At 38.8% G+C, this 20,207-nt stretch overlaps 1 protein-coding gene and 1 long non-coding RNA gene across 6 annotated transcripts in view; one reads left to right on the top strand and one right to left on the bottom strand.

The window, feature by feature from the left end:
- The window catches only part of LOC105837227 (homeotic protein distal-less), an 85,724-nt gene extending 78,371 nt beyond the window's left edge, over positions 1-7,353 (top strand). For 4 of the 5 annotated variants that reach the window (XM_028189098.2, XM_012681811.3, XM_028189101.2 and 1 more), the window contains exons 4-5: positions 381-693; positions 2,198-7,353. In XM_028189098.2, coding sequence (XP_028044899.2) covers positions 381-693; positions 2,198-2,216 — 332 coding nt within the window. In that variant the 3' untranslated portion in view covers positions 2,217-7,353. Of the gene's footprint in view, positions 1-380; positions 698-2,197 lie in introns of those variants that run through there. The other variant, XM_028189099.2, reaches the window with a different exon arrangement.
- Positions 1-20,207, bottom strand: part of LOC105831524 — a 221,029-nt gene that overhangs the window by 105,469 nt on the left and 95,353 nt on the right. The window lies entirely within an intron of this gene.

Here is a 20,207-nt window from a genome sequence, read left to right as displayed (position 1 = left end):
ATAAAAATCGGAGCGCTTCCAAATGGCGGAATATCACGAAAACGTGACGTACAGTCAGAGATGAGCTATATACCCCTTCCCTTTTCTCCGAGCAAAGTCCTCCCCCTCCCCTCAACTCGACTCAGAGCCCGCGAAATCGAACGCGTGCGACCACCCTCTTGGAAACTCTTTCCCGTCTCGTAGCAGCCACCAGATGCATTAGCGCACAATACCACGCTCCCTCGCACGATTAAATTTGCGACGCCGGTCCCATTCAGGCGCATGCAGCTGCATGTGCGGCAACGCGACACGACTAAATACGACGGAGACGGCGGCGACGGCGGCGGCCGCGAGCTTCGGAACGGTTCTGAAACGGTTCCCGGTCCGCGTTTGTGTTCCAGGGGGCGGAAGTTCTGTGTCGGGCAGCCCGACGACGGGTTACCTTGGCGGCATGGGCGGCGGAGGCGGCGGTCACACCCCCGGGAGCTCGAGTCCCGGAAGCGAGATGTCGCCTCAGCACAACGAGAGCCCGCCGGCGCCCGCCTGGCCGGGTGAGATGAAGCACCATCCGCATCCACACGCGCCGCCCCATTCCCATCATCACCCGCACACGGCCGGGCATCATCCACCGCCACCGCCACCCCCGCCGCATCACGCGGGCTACATGCCGCAGTACTCCTGGTACCAGGCGGACCCCAACCCCGGACTACTCACGTAAGTGCCGCTTCTTCGGATCGACATCGATGGAGGCTTAATGCATTGCCTTCCGAAGCCAGAGGTTATTGCGAAATTAATGCATCTAATGTTGTTTTTCTTACAATACCATTGTATGTTGAAAATAGATATACATTAAATTCGCGATCCGAGATCTAATCTGACAATGACATTATGCAGAGGAACGTTATTCACAAAGTTTAAAATTGTATTAATTATTATCTACAATATTTCAATATTTTTTTAACGATACTATTAAAATAATAATAATAAAATTATTATATGTGTGAGATGAATCGTGTTTAAGCTACGTCTCCACTGAAACAACGTCGAGTAACTTTTTATCGCGTAATTATTGTTAGAAATAAGTGACTTATATCATCTAAAATTACATCTACACCAAAGCAAAATAGAGCGATATTTATTTCTGTTGCCTATTTCCGTAAAATTTCTAGTATGTTTCTCAATGTTTTACGTTATTACCAGGAACAGATAAGTGCCTGTTTTTATATAAGAACATTAAAATAAAAGGAAATATAGGCAACATTCTGTTTTTAGAACTTGTATTGCCCGAGTGTAGACACTCTGTCACTAAAACATGTACCCCGTTGATCCGAATGAATACAATAAATTACAGAAACTTGTTTCTAGCAACAAAAAACTCCTTCGATAGATACGCAGGTGAGATAGGCAACTTAGGCAATATTTCTATTTTTAGCAACAATGAAAAACATTGAGAAACATACTGTAACTTTTACAGAGACACAAATGTTGCTCTATGTTCTTTTGGTAGAGATCTAGCTTGAGATGTAGAACATCCATCACAAACAATGTGAGACAACAGCGTTCCTTAAATGTCTGCATTTGATAATAGATTTGTTATATTCTGGCTGCTATAACTTATATCGATGATTTCTGTGTGAGCACGATTAAACTTATACTTTTCGTACTTCGATACTCAATCATGGACATTCAATTTGAAATTAAAGTGTGACGTGTCAATCAGCGCGCCTTAACGCAAACTGGTATTGCCAGTCCCCTTGGGACACGTTGGACGTTTCTCCTATTCACTAAGAACCAGCATGACACGACAAAATTTACCTCAATCGCCTTGCCGTAATATTCATCGTACTGTGATTCCGGAAGCTTTAAAGTTACCACATATCTTTAATACAATATAATAACCGCGAGAACCAACGTGGGTACATACGTGCCACACACAGACCGAGCGTGAAAAAATACATTTGTGCAGCACAGATAGATGTATCCGTAGATCTTTCATGCTGAAAGATGGCAACATACTTTGGTATTGAACTTAACTTGAAATCAGTTAATTAAAACAACTTGGCAATTAAATTTTTTACTTGCGTACGATATCGATTTAATGCAGAAGTAGCTCGATATTGCAAGTAGAACGCTTAATTTTTTGAAATTTCGCAAAATCTCTTATCATCTCGTACGTCACAACGTTTTCTAACTGGACGGGTGTTTGTGTCCTTTACAGAGTATGGCCAGCGGTTTAACGAAGATGTCCCTTGAACTGACAATGAGTTCATGGTGCGAGCCACCCCCTCGTGGCGCCGCAAACGTACCCCAGCGGTCCCGCCCCAAAGTGTGAATATGTGTAGCGCCTCTCGCGAGGAAAAATTAAATGTTAATATTGTTTTTAACTGTATAATGAAACCCGCATGCCGGTATCCGTGCGGGCCGTCCGTCGAAGTGAGAGCGGTTACGAACAGTGCGACGTCGTGTGTGATACACGCCCCCTTAGCAAAATATTAATAGTAATATTATTGAGATGAGAGAAATGCAATCACAGGAATATCAATCGGCGACAATACGGACGTGTCTCCAAGCTGACGAGAAGAGAATCGACGCCCGAGCCAGTGGTGTCAACAGCGTTGCGGAAAATCGACGGTCATGAACGATCCGTGCATCGAGTGGTGACTCCTGACTGATTAGTGACGTTGTTTCGGTGCGCGTCGTTTCGTTGTGCTGCGAGACGCCTTTCCTCCTCGAGTTGGAATCGACGTTAAGTTGGAGGACGACAGGAGCGACATCGTCGTACGGTGAAGTAAGAAGGTTGCTCTACGTTATAAAAGAAAAAAAAAAGAAATAATAATGATGTAACAACTATTTACGTGAAATCGCCGAAAATCGATCCGCGACCGTTCGTGATGCGAGTTCTCTGAGAGGACAATGTCGTTTGTCGATGATCTTGAAGTTCGATTTATGAGTTGGAGGGTAACTTGTAACGCTTCGCGTATGATTGAGTGATTGTCACGAATGTAACGCTTTTCGTGTTTGGCAAGTAATCGTTTGTAGCAAAAGAAAAATATAAGTCGCGAGGAATCTCTTTCCCGGGAAATAAAACGGCTTCTCTATATGTCTGTTCGTGTCGACCGTTGTGATTGCGTGCATCGAATCTAATTTGATTACTACGCGGTTAATTGTAAGCAGAGATTGCCTCCAAGTAATTGTTTTCATTGTGGAAATGTTGTTGTCCGCCATTTGTCAAGCGTGGAATTGCATACTGAATTTAATCACTACGGTTAGTCAAATAAATAAATTGCGCGAGTAATACAGTAATTTCCTAAAATATTGAATTGACGTTACCATCAATCACTATAATTAGCTATTAATTGATTTCTATATACCAGAAGCCTCAAATTTATGATTCATTATATTTTCTCTTTATTATTTATTTTAGTTTATTTGGACACTTTTTCTCTTGATTTAACATTAAAATATATTATAATTTAATTTATATTTTTTTATATTTGTGCGAAGGTGTTAGGTATTGAATTTGAGGTTTTTGGTCGTAGTATTGCCACTATTATTCCCACACAAACATTTATTCTCAGAATGAATATGTAAAATCTAGCAGTCACGATTCCCGCTCAAATAATTTCAGTTTAATTATGGGCTTATCGTCGATGTTGATTAATAAACAATTTATCAGCATGACGAACAAAACTTATTTTTGAAATTTATTTTTAAAGCATGAACTCGCATAATTACCGTTACATCTGAAGTTAACGAATGCCGACACCAAGACCAACGTGATAGTATAATAGTGGCGATAATGATATTATGGCAATTGGAAAAATGAAAAGGAACGCGGATCAGGTTTGAGCTCCCTGGCCTACATCCGACGCGCTTGTCTTTGATAATTATATTCAGGACAAACGTAACGAACTCCGGCGAACAACGAGACCAGGTCGCGTGATTCTTGTCAATGCGACTCGATCGATCCGATATTTTCGTCACCTTTCTGAATCAACCCGATCTGGCACAATCGTGCATCTCTAAAAACCAATTTCTATCTCCTCGGCAAATGTCAATTGCCGATGACGTTAGGCCGGTCGATCCTTTGTGACAGTTGCCCAACAACCGCGAGCGCAGCTGACCTACTTTCGTGCTGGATCTCGTGCGATAGCTGAACGAGACGAACGACGGGGTTGACGAGGTCTCTCCGGGTAGATAGACAAGGGAAGCGAGAGAAGCGGGGGAAGGGGAGGGTGACGAGAGACAACGTTGCATAAACTCGTTGAGCAGTCGTTCCTCAAGGCGGTTGGAAGTAATGAAATCCTAATGACATTTTCGTGAGTCAAACGATCTCGGCAATCACGGTGGCTCGCTGTAATCACCGGTCCCTCCTTCCCGGATGAGGCAACTGGCCGGAGGCCTCCTTCGAAGAGGAGAATAATCGCGAGAGACGAACGAATAGCTAGAGAAGCGAGCTGGAAAAAAGTCATTATCTCCGTTGGCGACGCGCGGAATATCACCGATGTCTAAGAACTTTGAAAAGCGTTGAAAAGATTTTAATGTCGACATTGATTGGCTACCCTGATTTCTAGTATTTTACGGTACTTCTGTAGCCTACAATTCGCTCGGTTGCGATACTTTACATAATGAACTAATGATTGAGAATTTTTATTTTAAAAATAATTCCAAAAATATTTATACTTATTTTTAAATTTGTTTGGAAAGAAACGTCATTTCGTTAAATACGAATTTTACGAGAAGAGATTCAAAATATTAAGTTAATAAATCGGAAAGAAACTTCAGTAAATTAAATTAATAGTAGGTCAAATAACGATTTTTGTTGCCTCCGAAAAAATAAATTCCTCTCGCGATTTGTTCGAACTGTCAAGGCTTTTTTTAAGTAGCATCTCCTATTCTTTTCCGTCACAACCAAGTGCTGTGCTCGAACTCTATCAGAAAAACAGAACGCGAGCTCTTCATGCTATAAGCTATAAGCCGCTCGTGTAGCAGGTAAACGATGTGACGGGCTGTTTTACGCTGTTTCTTCTTTGCTGTCCTCCGTCGGCCATGTTAGGTCACCCTTGCCATCTTGCGCCGCACAATATCTAGCTTTCCAAGAGGCGACGCCAAACCGCAAAAACGACGGCTGTGGCTTGCAACCGCGGGAAACTGGGAGGATCGGGCGGGCCCCACCGCTGACCCAGATCCACGGTCTCGTCAGTGGCAACAATGGTCGTCGTCTCATGAGAACGCGTGGTGCCGCGCAGTTCCTGTCCTTCCTGATTCTGTCTTTTTTTTCCTTCGCTCTGATTGTTACCGTTCGGCACATGTCGGTCGCGATGCGCACCGAGACCGTCAGGCCTCGGTTCCGCATAATCCTTGGTTCCCAAGTCTGCGAGAAGTTAAATATGATTTCTTATTTAAACCCATGCATGCAATTTGAAATTCTTGACTTCTATAGACGCCTTTCGTGGTACAGTCGAGTACCTCCGACAAAATCACATTGATCGAAACCCGATATGGAGTCCTAATAATTGTAATTAACTGAATCTTCACGCGGTCCATTCGTATTCGTCGAATCGACACAAATCCCTCGAGGACGAGACGGCACGCAAATTCTCCTAACATTTTTATGTAAAAATGTAATTAGCTCGTCTCAGTCGTGAATCAGAAAAACTCGATTAATAGCTCGCGATTATCGGAGCCGTACAGTTTCCAAATCGCTAATTGATAGAATCGGCGATCGAGTACGCGGTATCTCACATGGCAATGCACCCGGATAAATCCCCCCACCATCCCTCTCGCTCCCCTGATCTCCCCGATTCCCTGGGAATCGACGACGAGGGCGTCGGCGCCGCGCAAGTCGACGCGGCGCGGAAACTCGAGGCGGATTAGGCTGCCGGGTTCGCCCCATGGTGCACAAAGAGAACAGTACAAAACTAGTTTTATGCCCTTCCGCTCGTGTCGACCGCGCTTGCTGTTGAACGCTGGTACGCGATTACGTCGCGTGTGCTTGCGTAAAGGCCTCGCGGCGGAAAAAGGGAAGGCGGGCTGGAAGGTAGGCTACGGTCCGGGGGATCGATGTCGCTGCGCCGGGGCGACGCGGAATTCCTACGTCGTGACGCTCAACGTCGTCGCCGGGTGCACGCGAGGAAGGATGCACCGACGACGACGACGACGACGGCGGCGGCAACGACACGATTCTCTCCCGTATATAATAATAAGTGCCGTTAGATTTAACCGCAAGCGGAGAACTAGGAAGCACGAGACGGCCTTCTCGGACGGATTCTTGCGTTTTGATTCGGTGCAATAAGAAGGTATATGCGTGTATAATTTAAGACAAAGCTCCCCTCAGTTCCTAAATTGCGTGTAAAGCCGGAAATAACGAAAAACAGCGTAAAACAATTGAGCGTGGTCGAAGTGACAAGGTGCGATCATCGTTGTCGAGAACGGCGCAGAATTTCCTGGAAAGTTGCAGTTGTCAGAGAAAAAGGAAAAAATTTGCTTTCTACAAGCAAAAATCTGTTCTTATAAGTCTATGTAAATCTAACAGTTGTAGTAGAAGAAACTTAAAAAAAAAAAAAAAATTGTAACGTTGATTGCAATGAAAGATAATTTGTATCTTTCCGTAAATTTGTAATCCGTTTACGAATATACAGCTTCCAGGAAATAATGCGTGAAACATTAATCTCTGCGACGTAAAAGGCAGTCGATCCGATAAGGCTTCGATGAGTAGCGTGCAAAATCAGCCGTGCGGCTTACCTTTGCCACGCTTTCATCGAATACGCGGATTACGATAGCACCGCGCGCGAAAAACGAGTGCGAACTTAATGTGACAGAAAGTATGCGCGAGAGAGAGAGAGAGAGAGAGAGAGAGAGAGAGAGAGAATGATAAACAGCATAAAGAGTCCATAGAATTTACTAGCGTTACTAGTCCCGGTGCAAGCCATCGGAGATCGATCAGACTCGGCGAGGCTGGGAGATCGAACACCGTGCATCTGTAAATATTGCACCGGGGCCCTCTAGCATGTAAGCCGTAAGTGAATCTGTGTAAAATACGATATTGTGATAAGAATGTAAAGAAATGCGAAAAAAAAACGAGAGAACAGATGTAAACAAGAGAGGCCTAGAAAATCGTCTATATACATATAGGATATACACGGCAGACCCCCAATTTATCGATTTTACCGAGTACCCTTGTACGGATATAGAATATTACGAGAAACTAAAACACCTTAATTATGATTATTATTGTATAAAATATGAATAATAACTAATTAATTCAATTTAAAACATCGTCTCGTAACATTCCATATATGTATGTTCCTGTCCCAACGCAATCCCGTCATTTTATGTAAGAAAAATATATGAAACAACATATTTATACCATAACGGTGCTTTGTGTTAATTTTGAAAAAAAAAATGAAACAGAACCTTCTATCGAATCAGCAGTTAAAATTCACAAGCTTTTGAAAGATATCGTCTTTAAAAGCCCTTTAAGCTTCAATAAAAATATCCGTGACAATCGATTTAACGACAAAAGAATCTTTCTTTGCGATTATAAGTGACCTAGTTTAGAGAAAAAGATATTAACAAATTAAAATGCGTCTCTCATGCAGTAGCGCGGGAAAAAATGGCGATTGACGCATGTCGCTCGTCCTAAATTACCACATTTTCATGTAACGAGTGGACATCGGCTCAATGATTCAATCATTTCTGAGTGAACGAGAGCTCTCTCATGCTGTCCCGATGGATGACGGGCTCATGTTCTTTTTGCTTCTTGTCTCTTTGTTCAACGGCAGCCACCTGCCGCTCTAGAGCCAACGTACGCATGCTCTACTTTATGGATAACTGTACTCCTATCTTCGCTCAAAGCTGAAGGCGCACCGTATCCTACGTCTTTTCGCGATCTTCTATTCGACGTCCCGAGGATGTAGCAACAGAAACAGTCGCGTCTGTTACGCGATCCTGAAAATTTCTCGAACAGATCTTTAAAGACAATTATTCCAACGTATTCTTACGAACATTCTTTTTATTAGTTAAACTTTTTTACATTTTCAATTTTAATAAAAGAAAGAAATTTTACTTAGAACAATATCGATGCAATCAAACGTTGATTAAATTAACTTGTTCAAGGTCGGGCTTCAAGTGCCTCGTTAACAGATTGAAAAATGCCGAGTAAAAACGACTCCAAGAGTACTTTATCCCGAGATCCGCCGTTCGCCACGCGCGACTAGGCCCGCTCGTCCGTGCGGGACCGTGCGGCAGAAAAAGGTATGCCGATGTTGAGACGTGAATACCGGCGGGGCCTTGTGGACCCGTGGTTTCCAAACGTAAACTTATACTTATATACAGAAAAGGGAAGAAAAAGAAAAGGAAGAAGGGTGGATGAAGAGGCCACCTCGGTATGACAATGCGAAGAGTCTCGCGGGCCTCACGGGAAAACCTTGCAAAAGAGGGACGAAAGGGCAGGAGAGCGGCAGACAAAAACGTATAATGGACACAATGCCCGATGGATCACGCTCGAGTTCTCGCAAGGCAGGCGCCTGCACTCGACCCGGCTCGAGCCTTCGTAAAGATTACGTCGAGTGGATGTTTATTTGCTTTTGGCTACCTCAAAGATGAGCAGCCATCATCAACGTCGAATTCGATTTACCATAACTGCGAGACTCAATATTCATCTCGTAAAAATTGTTACATTTAATCTCAGTTTTTTTTTTGTTTTCTCCTATGGAAATCTTATTTAATAGAAAAGAAGCTTATTCAAGTAAATCAGCCTTAGTCTAAATTTTTATTCAACAGTAAAATTTTTTACTTTCTCTTTTCTGTTATCATCATTTGAAAGAGCTATGGAGTAACATAAATGGTTACTTTGCACATGTAAACGTAAGTGTTTGCATTTTTTATAATTTTCATAATTTGTTTGAGAAAATCTAATAAGATAAGATTTGAAGGAAAAAAGTAATTTGCGATAAAAAATAACTAAACATTATGGATATTATATCCATGTAAAAGTTAATTTACATTAATATTTTAATTAATCAATTTTGGTTTAACGTTAATATAATAAATACTCCAAAAAATAAAAAAATATGCGTCTAAAATCAACAAGTGTTTGGTAATAAAGTTTTTTATCTTTCAACAATCATTTAAAACATGTGATACGCATATATATAATATACACACATAATTTGCATCAATGCAATGTACTAAAATGTGTTAAATAAATTCATGCTTTCACAAAAAAGTCCGAATATTTTCTAATTACAAACTTGCAAACATTAGTAATTTCTTCGGATATTACTGTTATTTGTTTACTTTGAAAAGTAGATGAAAGAACCGTACACACACAATTAATTGATATAGGATACTTTCCAGTCGATGCACGCGGCAAATTTCGATAAAGCTGGCAAATCTGGTCAAGCCAGTCCATCACTGTAAGTTCTTAACTTCATATTACCACATTACACGAAGGATATAACGACACTGTTAGTATCACTCGTTATGGACACTTCGATCTAATTTTGAAGTAGTAATACCAAGAAGAAAACCGCCGGTGGGAAGAGCTTTAGTTTAATTTATTTTTGTTCTACAAAAAGGAAACCTGTTACAAAAAGGAAACTTGCGTCATTATTACTTTATCATTATTACGTCTTGATTGATATGGATCTACAGTGTGCATATTTGACACATCGTTCTGCTACACGTTATATTAGATAATATTGTTTGCGCGAAACTGACCTCATTTCTTTATACTGACTGTCAGGGAAGAAAAACAACATGACGCTATCACCACGTGGAGGCAACAGTATAAAGTGCAGATCACAGGTCCCTCGCAGCGGATACGAAGTTGATACAATCAACCGTTGCAACTTTTGTCTGCATATTGTATCCCTGATTTAATAACTTGGTAAATTATTCATGACGATAATAATACGCTCAGATATACGACCTTTCCATCCTCTTGAGATTACACTTCCCGCATAACGGGATCGATATTGCTTATGAGCCATTTATTTTAGCACAATTCAACGCGTGTTAAATTCGTAATATCGATAACTTTTATTCCCAGCATTGTAGAAAGCACTAAAAAACTTTTTCCAAGCGGCTCGAGTCGTGCTTGAGTGAACGTACAGCAGCACGCAACTGCTACACGAAAGCTAAAAGTGCCCCAGAACTCCACAACGCCGCATACACGATACTCTTAACCTTCCCAATGTAAGCGCGGATAAGAACGCACGTACTTCGTGTAGCTCGCTTTATCGCGGCCGCAGATCGTGCCACCCGAGGGATTCGCCACCGCCCGACTTTGAACAATTAGCATTTAACCCACATCGGATTTCTTGCTCGGTACTTTGCGGACGAATCGTTCGCGAGACAATACGGCTCCCTCGACATACGAGTTTTCGCGTGCGGGTTTAACTCGTTAAAAAAAAAAACGGACATCTTATTTTTAATTATGATTGTAATTGGACATGATCGCGAGCCCCGATATATTTCTCCTTCTGAAGCATAACGTTGAACATATCATAAAACAATTGAGATACTAGATAGCACTTTGAGAATGTTTCATCATTCCTGAGCGACGTTTAAAGTTTTCGCAAAATCCTACGTTTTTTTTATAGATTATTTAATAATTTAACACGCTCGTTCGAAATTTGTAGGAAACATTTGTAATGCGTCTCTTTCCCATAACGAACAACTTTACCGCCTATATTACTTTTTCGATATTTCCCTTCAATTCGTGTACAAATAACATCAGCCTCTCTTCATAAATCAGCCAGTGCACACATATAGCGCCATATGGAAATTGTATTATCGCACAAAGGTCAGGGTGAAGACGAGGCTCGGGCCCTCGTAAGGCGGTCGACGATATCGAATAAACAAACGAACGAGTAGGAGGCAGCGGAAGTAGCGGATATTAAGGTCTTCGTGACGGAACTTGACTCGTGTTATAGTAAGGCAAGTGAGGTCTCCGTCTGGCCGAACTAATTCTATTACTTCGTCCCTTCCTCCTGCCACCCGCGACATTCCGTGTGCTGAAAATTGTTGCTGTCGCTGTCGAGACGTATCGCGAGTACCATGTGAAGTGTGTCACAAGTTACGCGGATTAAAATTAAAAAAAAAGACTTTTTTAACTTTGTACTTTATCTTTAAAAGTTATATACGTTCGGAAAGTAGTCAAGCTGCACACATGGGAAATTTTCTTTATTACGAGATTGCTTACGCTATTTGTTAGTATGTATTAATAGATTTCTTATATAATTATAATAATATAAAAAAAAGCTTTTGATGTATCATCTTTCGTAAAAGCGTCTTTTAATAAAGTTTGGAATGAAGTCAAAACAATGGGACGGAAAACAGAATCTGTTAGAAATACCACGTGAAAAAACCTGTGGCCCTATAACGGAACAAATGGAAACAAGCTGATATTAAAACTTTCAAAGACAAACGTTATTCAACGGCTCTAGAACGAAAAATCGACCGAACTTCTGTAGTTCCAGGTGGTGGACTTGCAGATCACAAAGGTCGAAAGGAACCGGGCGCAGAACTCCGCCCAGCGTATCGGTTGTCTCATAAGGGTTGCAGGCACGTGGCAGAAAGGCACACACAAATACATACGTATAGTAACAAAACTCGCGAACAACTTCACATATAAAAGCAAGGGTAAAACTAGTAACTGACATTTGCGTTTCGTTGACCGTCGGTAATTAAATGTACACATTTCGGAACATAAATTGTTACATGGAAAACAAAGAAAAAAAAATATATATGTAATGGAAAATAAAATAACATATATTTCTTTTTCTCTCTAAATGTTAAAGTATTGTCAAGATTATATGAGAGAGAGAGAGACTTATATTTAAAAAACTGTATTTTATTATTAAATATATTTTATAAAAACATTAATATATGTTAATTCAAAGATAAATCAAAATAAGCATGAAATTGATAAGGATAAATTAATTTTTTTTTTTATCACTGAGTATGATGATTTATTCTCGAGTATAATGATTTATATTCATAGTTATCGTTAAAGTAATTAAGACGTGCCATTAACGCTCATTAGAAAATCAGCGATAATCTCATTACATTCTCGCATTTTTTAGTAACTTGCTGTTTCATCTATATAATTTTTAATTTAAGTAACTGTTATTAATTGAAGTAACTGTTATTAATTCACTTTTTATCGTCTGAAAGTAGCAAGTTTATAATAGAATTTTTTATTTTATATATTGCATTTTATAGTTTGCATTAATAATAATTTGTTTATCTTAAAATGTATAAAGTTTATTACTTCATAAAAGGATTTTTTTCGCCACTATATATTATTAATTAACTGATTTAAACAAATTTTTCCTTTTAAATAAAATAGAAAGTGGAATTTAAAGTGTATATGAAAATTTATTAAATTGTGTACAAAAAGTTGAATATCGATTATTGTTTTAAAAGTCAATATCATTGTAACATAATTTCAAAAAGTCAAGTGGTAGTTTGGAAGATTCTTCTGAGCTCTAGGTAAAAAGGATCAAAGAATTAAAGTGCAAATTTCGAGGATGCGGCAAGCTTTCTTAAGATAAGGACAATATGAACCCGATGTCTCTCTCTCAAGTTGTCGATCGCACGAGGGTCAATTTTCTCGAAGATCTATCTGTCGAGCGAACCCGCGCAAAATAAACAGATTTGCAGAAGGGTCGACCCTCACTAGACGGTAGTCATAAAGTAAAGCTGTGAAGCGACGCCAAGAGAGAGAGAAGAAGAAAGAAAAATAGAGAGAAAGAGAGAGAGAGAGAGAGAGAGAGAGAGAGAGAGAGAGAGAAAGTAAAGTCCCGATAGACGTCGGGCGTACGTCCGACTCTCGAACGAGTCGTTTTGGAAAAGGACTAGTGACACTAATCTGACATTAACAGCAACGCCGTAACCTTAGATTTTATCTAGCGACATGTCTAGACACGAGGGGTCAGGTTGGCTATCTATCAGACGAAAGAGTGAATAGATGAATCTAGATAAACTTCTAGAACACTGTATTTACTTGCTATGCATTAATTATACATTAAACTATATATTAATAAACTATAATACGCGTGCAAAAATACGTAACTAAATAAATATAATTTTACCTGGAATTAGTATCCATCAGTTTTTCAAATGTGTTGTTTGCAAGTCAATTTCAATATTCATTCAGAGAACATAATATTGTGGATTTTTCTCTTTAGACAAGGATACTTTATGTCCCATATAAGAAAAAAAATTTGCTTATCTCTGTAGTTTAAGTTATACCTTTCAAGTAGGGGAAGATTGAGATGTAAAACTCTCTCACAGCTAAGGGCGCAAATAGAAAAGAGAAAGCAAGCAAAGCATGCGGTGGGCATCTGAATAAATTATTGGAAGTTAAAGCGGTTTTTAGGGGAGTGTATTGCCAGGGAGACAAACTAGCGCGACTAATAATTTTTTTATTAGTAATTACTCGCGAAAGACTATAAGATCAGAACGCATGGCATAATTGAATGCCATCCGCTAATTCATGTTTTGTCATATTAGAAAATAAGCAAAAAATTATTGATCGTAAACTATGTTACATACTATTCGCAAACAATCGTAATTTGTCATCATAAAAAAAAAACGAATCTGTCAGACTAAAAGTTTATTGAATATAGTTTGGAATTTACATGTATTTGTTATTCGCAACTTTAAATATATATAATAGATTTTTACGTATATATTAATAAACTTTTTTATTCACAATAATGAAACTTTTAGTTAAATTTCTAAAAACAAATTTATGGATTGAATAATTTAAAGACATAAAAAGGCTTCGTTATGTGAATAAAAATATAATATTTACAAAATGTCTTGTGCAGTAATTATTTTATAGTATACATACGGAGATACGACAGGAACAATCTAGCGCGCCAGCTTCGTCCAGCTGGTTTGTACATAAACTTTAACGGTTTCTTTTTAGGGTCCAACTTTAGCGGTACTTGCAAATGCGAAAAACGCCTCGAGGTTACTCGTGGCAGCTAGAGTTCACGCCCCCCGGTACCTCGAACACAATCGCGAGAGGGTCGCACAGAAAGGAGGGCAGCAAGAAAAAAAACTCGCGGGGCAGACTGTCGATAAAAAAGCCGCCCCGTAGCGGAGGGTGCACGGGGGTTACCTTACAATGTGGGAGGAAATCCATGCACGGCCTAAAACCATTTTTTCGCCCGGCCTGTGTCCTTCCCCCGTTGCCCTCTTGTGTCTTTGCCTTGGGAGCTCCCGATTGCAAGTCGCATGCGCCTTTCATTGTACCCGGTACTTCCGGTGTAATCGGATACAGTCGGCCGCACACATTGACATTAACTTATAAAATATTCGCGACGACACCCGTCCGTTAATCCCCCATCCTTGAATGTTTTTTTAAGAAGGCAACAAGATCAGCTTTTTATTGATGAAAGTTTCGTTGAAAGATAGAAATTTTTTTTAATAATGGTTTGAGTGTGATAATTGTGGCAAATATAAACGTAATTATTTTTATTAAGACAATTAGCATCGTAATTATAAGGTTATAATGAAACATAATTCTTATGCTATTCATTTTTAATTTGTTGACAAAATCTGTTACATATAATTTTGAACTGTTTTCTGTTTTGAACTGTTTTATATTTTTAAAAGTCGAGTTTGATAAGATAACCGCCATTATATTCTGCAAAGGTATGCATTACGCAAGCAGATGGTACCGACCGCGTCACTTTAACACATAAATATAAGGGTACGTAAGTAAGATCAAAAACTGGCGACCAAGGAATAGCCACCCTTATGGTCGCTTGATAATTCGTAGGAATGGTGTCGGATCACCGTTTCAACCTATCATCGCCTCCTATTTCAGGGGCCGAATGGCACGCGTCAACCCCAAAGAAGTTGCGCCCTTAATCCTTTGTTGCGCACGCGTCGCGTGCCTCGTTTTACATTCGGACCCTCTAGGATAGTATTCTCGAATATAAACGCTAACGAGATCAAAGTGAAGTTGCTACGGTATCAATAAAAGCATCAGAGGTGATATCACTATTACTTATTTTAGTGCACATATATATGTCAAAGTTGGATCTTATTTTTAAATTAATGGATTTGTAGATTTTAAACATATACATACACATATGTGTAAACATTTATAAATATACTTTATTACTTATCAAAATTATTATAATTAAAGTTATTATTAAATTAATTAAATAATTGTGTATATTTCTGTATTCTTCAAATATCTTAATTATCTTTAGCATTCTAAATGTGTATAAAATATTTATGTTGAAAACTTTAATCTACATAAGTATTTGCATTAAATTATAATCTTGAGCTACAGCAGCGTAATCATATTAATAACTGCTAATTATTGCACGTTGTGAAGCAGTAAAGAAGGTAAGTTAGAATATGTTATGATATATAGACATGTGCATAGATTTATCTCATCATTCAAGAAACTCTAATTAATAAGCCGCGCAAAGTAGTGTATAAAGTGTTTGTGGCTAAAGTCCTGGAAAGGTCATAGTTTTTTATTCTTCAGATAATATATCGTTAATATTCAACTGCATGCAACGGAATGTTTTGTTACATAAACGTCTTACTCATATAGTGAAGAAGTATCATTGAATTTCCTTGCGTAAAAGAAACAGATTTTATTTTGCTTAAAATATATAAATGTACAATAATTTTGTTCGTGTCAGTTTTAATTCGGTTACAAAAAAAAATTGCGTACTTTGGGAAAAATAGTTCTCCCAAAATACGATTATAACCCACTTTAGATCCTACGATTAAGTAATCAAATTATGTGGATTGTTCTTAAGTAAAAATTATTTTTGCGTAACTGGATATCAACGGAACTAATTGAGAAATTTGACTAGTACAACTTAAAAATCTTTGAAATACATAGAATAGCTAATTGCAATTTTTAGTTAATACAGGGTTAATTTGAAAAAATAAACATAAAATTATGATTACGACCAATCAAAATTAATTTTATAACTTAATTGTGGGCCCCAAAGTGAGTTATAACCGTAGTTTTGGGAAAACTATTTTGCCCAGAGTAATTATCAACTTTGCGATTTATATTAGCAACATTAATTAAATGTAATAGATTTAGAATTGACACATAAATAATTATAATTTATATAATTTTCTACAATAAACACATGTATACAATTATATTAATATCCACAAAGTTGTAATTAACAAACACAAATTACAAAAGATACCATAATTCTTCTTAAGTTAATTAATGAAGTCAGATTAGAGTATACCTGAACGTTGGTGTAGAAACAAAGTGTGACAAGCCAAGGGTTCTTTGATATAAATTTTAGAAGATGCCGAAAGAAGAACACACACGACATATAATTGACGCATAGTCCCGTTTGCAGAAAACTGGCTGATGCCGAGACAGCCCGCTGGTAAGGACAGCTCGTTCTTTCTGTAATACGCTTAATGAGGGCCCGTTAATTACGCTAATGAATCCCAGAATCCCTCCGTCTTATACCTGACCGCCGTGCTGTCGAGCGAGGAAACCTGCTACCTCACAACCTTCAAGAGCATTTTTTCCCCCCGAGATATATCATGAATTCTGACGCCATCACCGATCGCTTTTATCCGAGACGCGGAAACGCTGATTAAAGTGTGAAGAATAAAATTGGGATGCCTTGTTATCCTTACAAATCACCTAAAATTGAAATTAAGGCCTTTCATTGATACTCATACTTTGTAAACTTGGAATTTTCTACATAGTCTGTGAATCTCAAACAATGGCTGATTTTCATACCGTAACGTTCCCGTAACACGCTTTAAGTAGTAATTAAATTACTAAATTGCAATTTTTTACAGAACAGAAAAATAGAGTTCTCATGCATTATATCAAAGCTTTATTGTGTGATCGATTGAATTAGTATCTTATTAAACCACGTATAATTTTTCTTTCTCAAACATGTCTAATAATAAACATTATGTCATGTAAATTCGCATGATCGATATTAATAGTTGTTTAAGTACGTTCAAGTACGTTTAAATAAATTGACATGCCCGGAAAGACTGAGTATTTGAATACAACCACGAAAGTGATATCTTATCATCAAGTTTAATTTATAAAAAATACTTTTTTTGGGCGGAATAAAATTTCAATGTGATACATAAAAGAAAATTATTTATCATGAAAAAGGGAAAGATTGTTTTGTTCACCTTCGACTTCTCGTGCATTCGTTTATTTTGCTCGGATGATGTTACGATCGTCGGATTGAGCCTGGCATTCGGATCGCCGGGCAATTCCACGGGGTTAATGATACGGTGAGACCAAACTGCGCACTTTTTTTTTGCGGCACCACGATATTCACGAAGGTGTTTCGTGAATTCGCTTATCGAGCCGAATCGACGAAATCTGCGATTCGTTCGTACAGTTAAGCGTATACGCCATTAGTGTTACTTACCGCTGGCCGATCGTTATTATTACATGTGCACCGCGCATATCATTTTAACGACAGGGAAAACGTTTTCTCTGATTCCGAACAACAGTAAAAAGTAGAGCACCACGCCACCGCCACGCTGCGCCTCGTTTTGATGTTTATTAACGGTAAACGTCTGAAAGGCAATGCCACTTTCGTTCGAAATTCATCGCGGCCACTTTCGATTTCATTATATCCTTATCTATAATACATCTGTATGCAATAATTATTTTTATCTCTTCAGATCTAAAATTTTATTGTAATTGTTCGAATTCCCCCTCCCTCCCTTACTTACGCACGCATCAGATGGACTGACTGCGTTTGTCGAGTCAGAAACTAAAGTACAAGGCCTGCAGTGGAAGGCGCTATTTGCACGATTCAATCACACGAAAATCCGGCATATTTCATGATGAATTGACAATAGCCGAAAGCTAAATTACATCTGCGTGCCGCACACGAAATGCGCCGGCCTTGGAGTCACCGAAGCCTCTATTCTCGTGAGATCAGAGCGAGGGAAAAAAACCTGAAGAGAAGTCGTGCACGGTAGCGTTCTAATGCTTTTTTTTTCATACGCGCGCTTGTCAATGTCTTCTGCCTTCTTCGACGATTTTTTGCCCACCGAAAAGATGTGCGAGTTTACGTGGTCGGTGGGTAGAGCTCTTCTTTCGACCGAATCGAGGAGGCCGCCGTCGTTACACGTCCTCTCAATAATGAGACGATAATTCCCATCGTGACAGGAGTTACGCAGGAGTTAGGTTGACCGTAATTTATTTCGTGTGCGGACTGTGAACGTTACCTAATACATATATTTAGTTATTAAGACCTAAAGAGAGCTCCGGTACTTACGCGAAATAATAACGCGGCTATTATATTTAAATTCTTCGAAGGCACTTGCGGCCTTTAAGCTGTAATAACTATGATAACTAAGAACCGATGATCGGTTGTTGTAATGGCAATATCATGTTTGTGTGGAATGCCTGTTTAACTTACTTTTACAAATACTTCCTATTACGTATTGCAATAAAACTTGGCATACATTTTCCAATGTCAGACAGTAGGACTCTCTTTTGAAATGACCCGATTATACAATAAAAACCATTTAAAAAAAAAAACAGTTTTAAGCTGTAACAATTTCAATTCTAAATTTATATACGTCTTCTTTCACATCGAGAAGGTTCGTATAAAAATTATGGCAACGTGCGTTCGGCCACGACGACTTTAATTGCGAGTAATTGTTTCGAAGGTCGAAAGCGGCCTGTAAAGATGCGAGCAATTGATGGTCACACCATGTCATAACAGGGTGAATACATCACAATCTTATATAGAATTCTTCTTCCGCTCAGCTCGTCCGATCAAAAATAATCGATGTGTACAGATTCGTAAATTGAAAAGCAATGGGAAAGAACTTAACTGCGTCGGTTTTCCTCGTTGTTGAATGCAAAGGAGTGTTAACAATTTACAATCTCGCGATCACAGCTGCTTCCCTCAATTTATATTTAAATTTAATCACGCGCGTCTCACGGAAACGGCGCGGAATAATAAAAGGTAAGAAAAAAGTTTATTAAGCGCGCAAGTAATGAAATATCATTACCATTATCGATTGATAATCAATAAACAGAGATAAGCATCGAAGAAAACTCCGTAACTACTTTATTAAAGGCTATATTATAATTGATCCTTTGACAAGACGCTATGTGCCGATCTCTTATAAAGTAGCTCGTAATTGCATTAACTCACGAACGCGAATGTGCATTCATTTGTAGGAGAAAAAACATCTTGCGCAAGAGATGAAATCATACTGACTTTTTTCGCGATTCACTCGGCTTTTCATGCAAAGTAGATAGCACGAACGATCTACCATCTTTCGATCATCACAGAAATTAACGTTATAAAAAATAATAAAAATTAACTGTAAGTTGCTTAACTTTACTCATGAGAACTATTATTTAAACACATAAACTGTATTTGTTTTAATCTTTCTTTTTCGATTTTTTGTACGCATGTATATTTCTCGAAAAAATTCTATTTCCCGTCTTTATTATTAAAGAAGAAAGCATTTCCTGCTTTCTTCGTTGTCGCAATGCGTGTATTCTACGCTTCGCTTCTCGTCGATCGGCTCGCTTAAAAGGACTGTCACACCATGTTGTGGTATGCATCAGTGGACGAAAGCAGCTTAAAAATGCGTAGAGGGTAAGTTCGGTGTCATCCCTTTCACGGGGACAATGCCGCCAAATCCGATTTCCAAAATGATCGCGTTAAACATGGTTCGGGATCTGCCAGGGATTCGAATGGCCGATGTTTACTGGCCCCGATAGAAAGAGGATTAACCGCGTGCATATCCGTTGCAGATGAAAGTGTCCCGTCGGTCTCCCGCGGGGAAAGCGTGGCATGTACGATGCGGAGGGTAAGAGGCGTGATCTCACCGTAAGGATCCGATCACGTCCCTTGCCCTCCGCGAAAGAAGAAATATCCTTGACAATGGTCCGAAAATTGGGTCAACAGTTGTCATATAGTTGAGATATGAAGGCTATAATGTATCTTTTTCTCGAAACTATTTACTCGTAAGAAAAAAAATAGTAATCATAGGTTAAGCATGAAGTTTTAATCATTAAATTTTTATAATTAATTGTAAGTAAAATATTCACAACTATTTATATTTGCGAATAGTTCATACGCGATATTTCTCTTTACGCTTTACCTATGTAACGAAATATTAAAAATCTTTTAATATTTATCTATAATCTAATCGTTGCCCTATTTCAGTATTATTTATCTAACATTTTT

The sequence above is a fragment of the Monomorium pharaonis genome, chromosome 4, assembly GCF_013373865.1.
Source record: "Monomorium pharaonis isolate MP-MQ-018 chromosome 4, ASM1337386v2, whole genome shotgun sequence".
NCBI lineage: Eukaryota > Metazoa > Arthropoda > Insecta > Hymenoptera > Formicidae > Monomorium > Monomorium pharaonis.
Note: the sequence above shows the minus strand (reverse complement) of the source record. Positions and strands in the feature narration are given on the sequence as shown.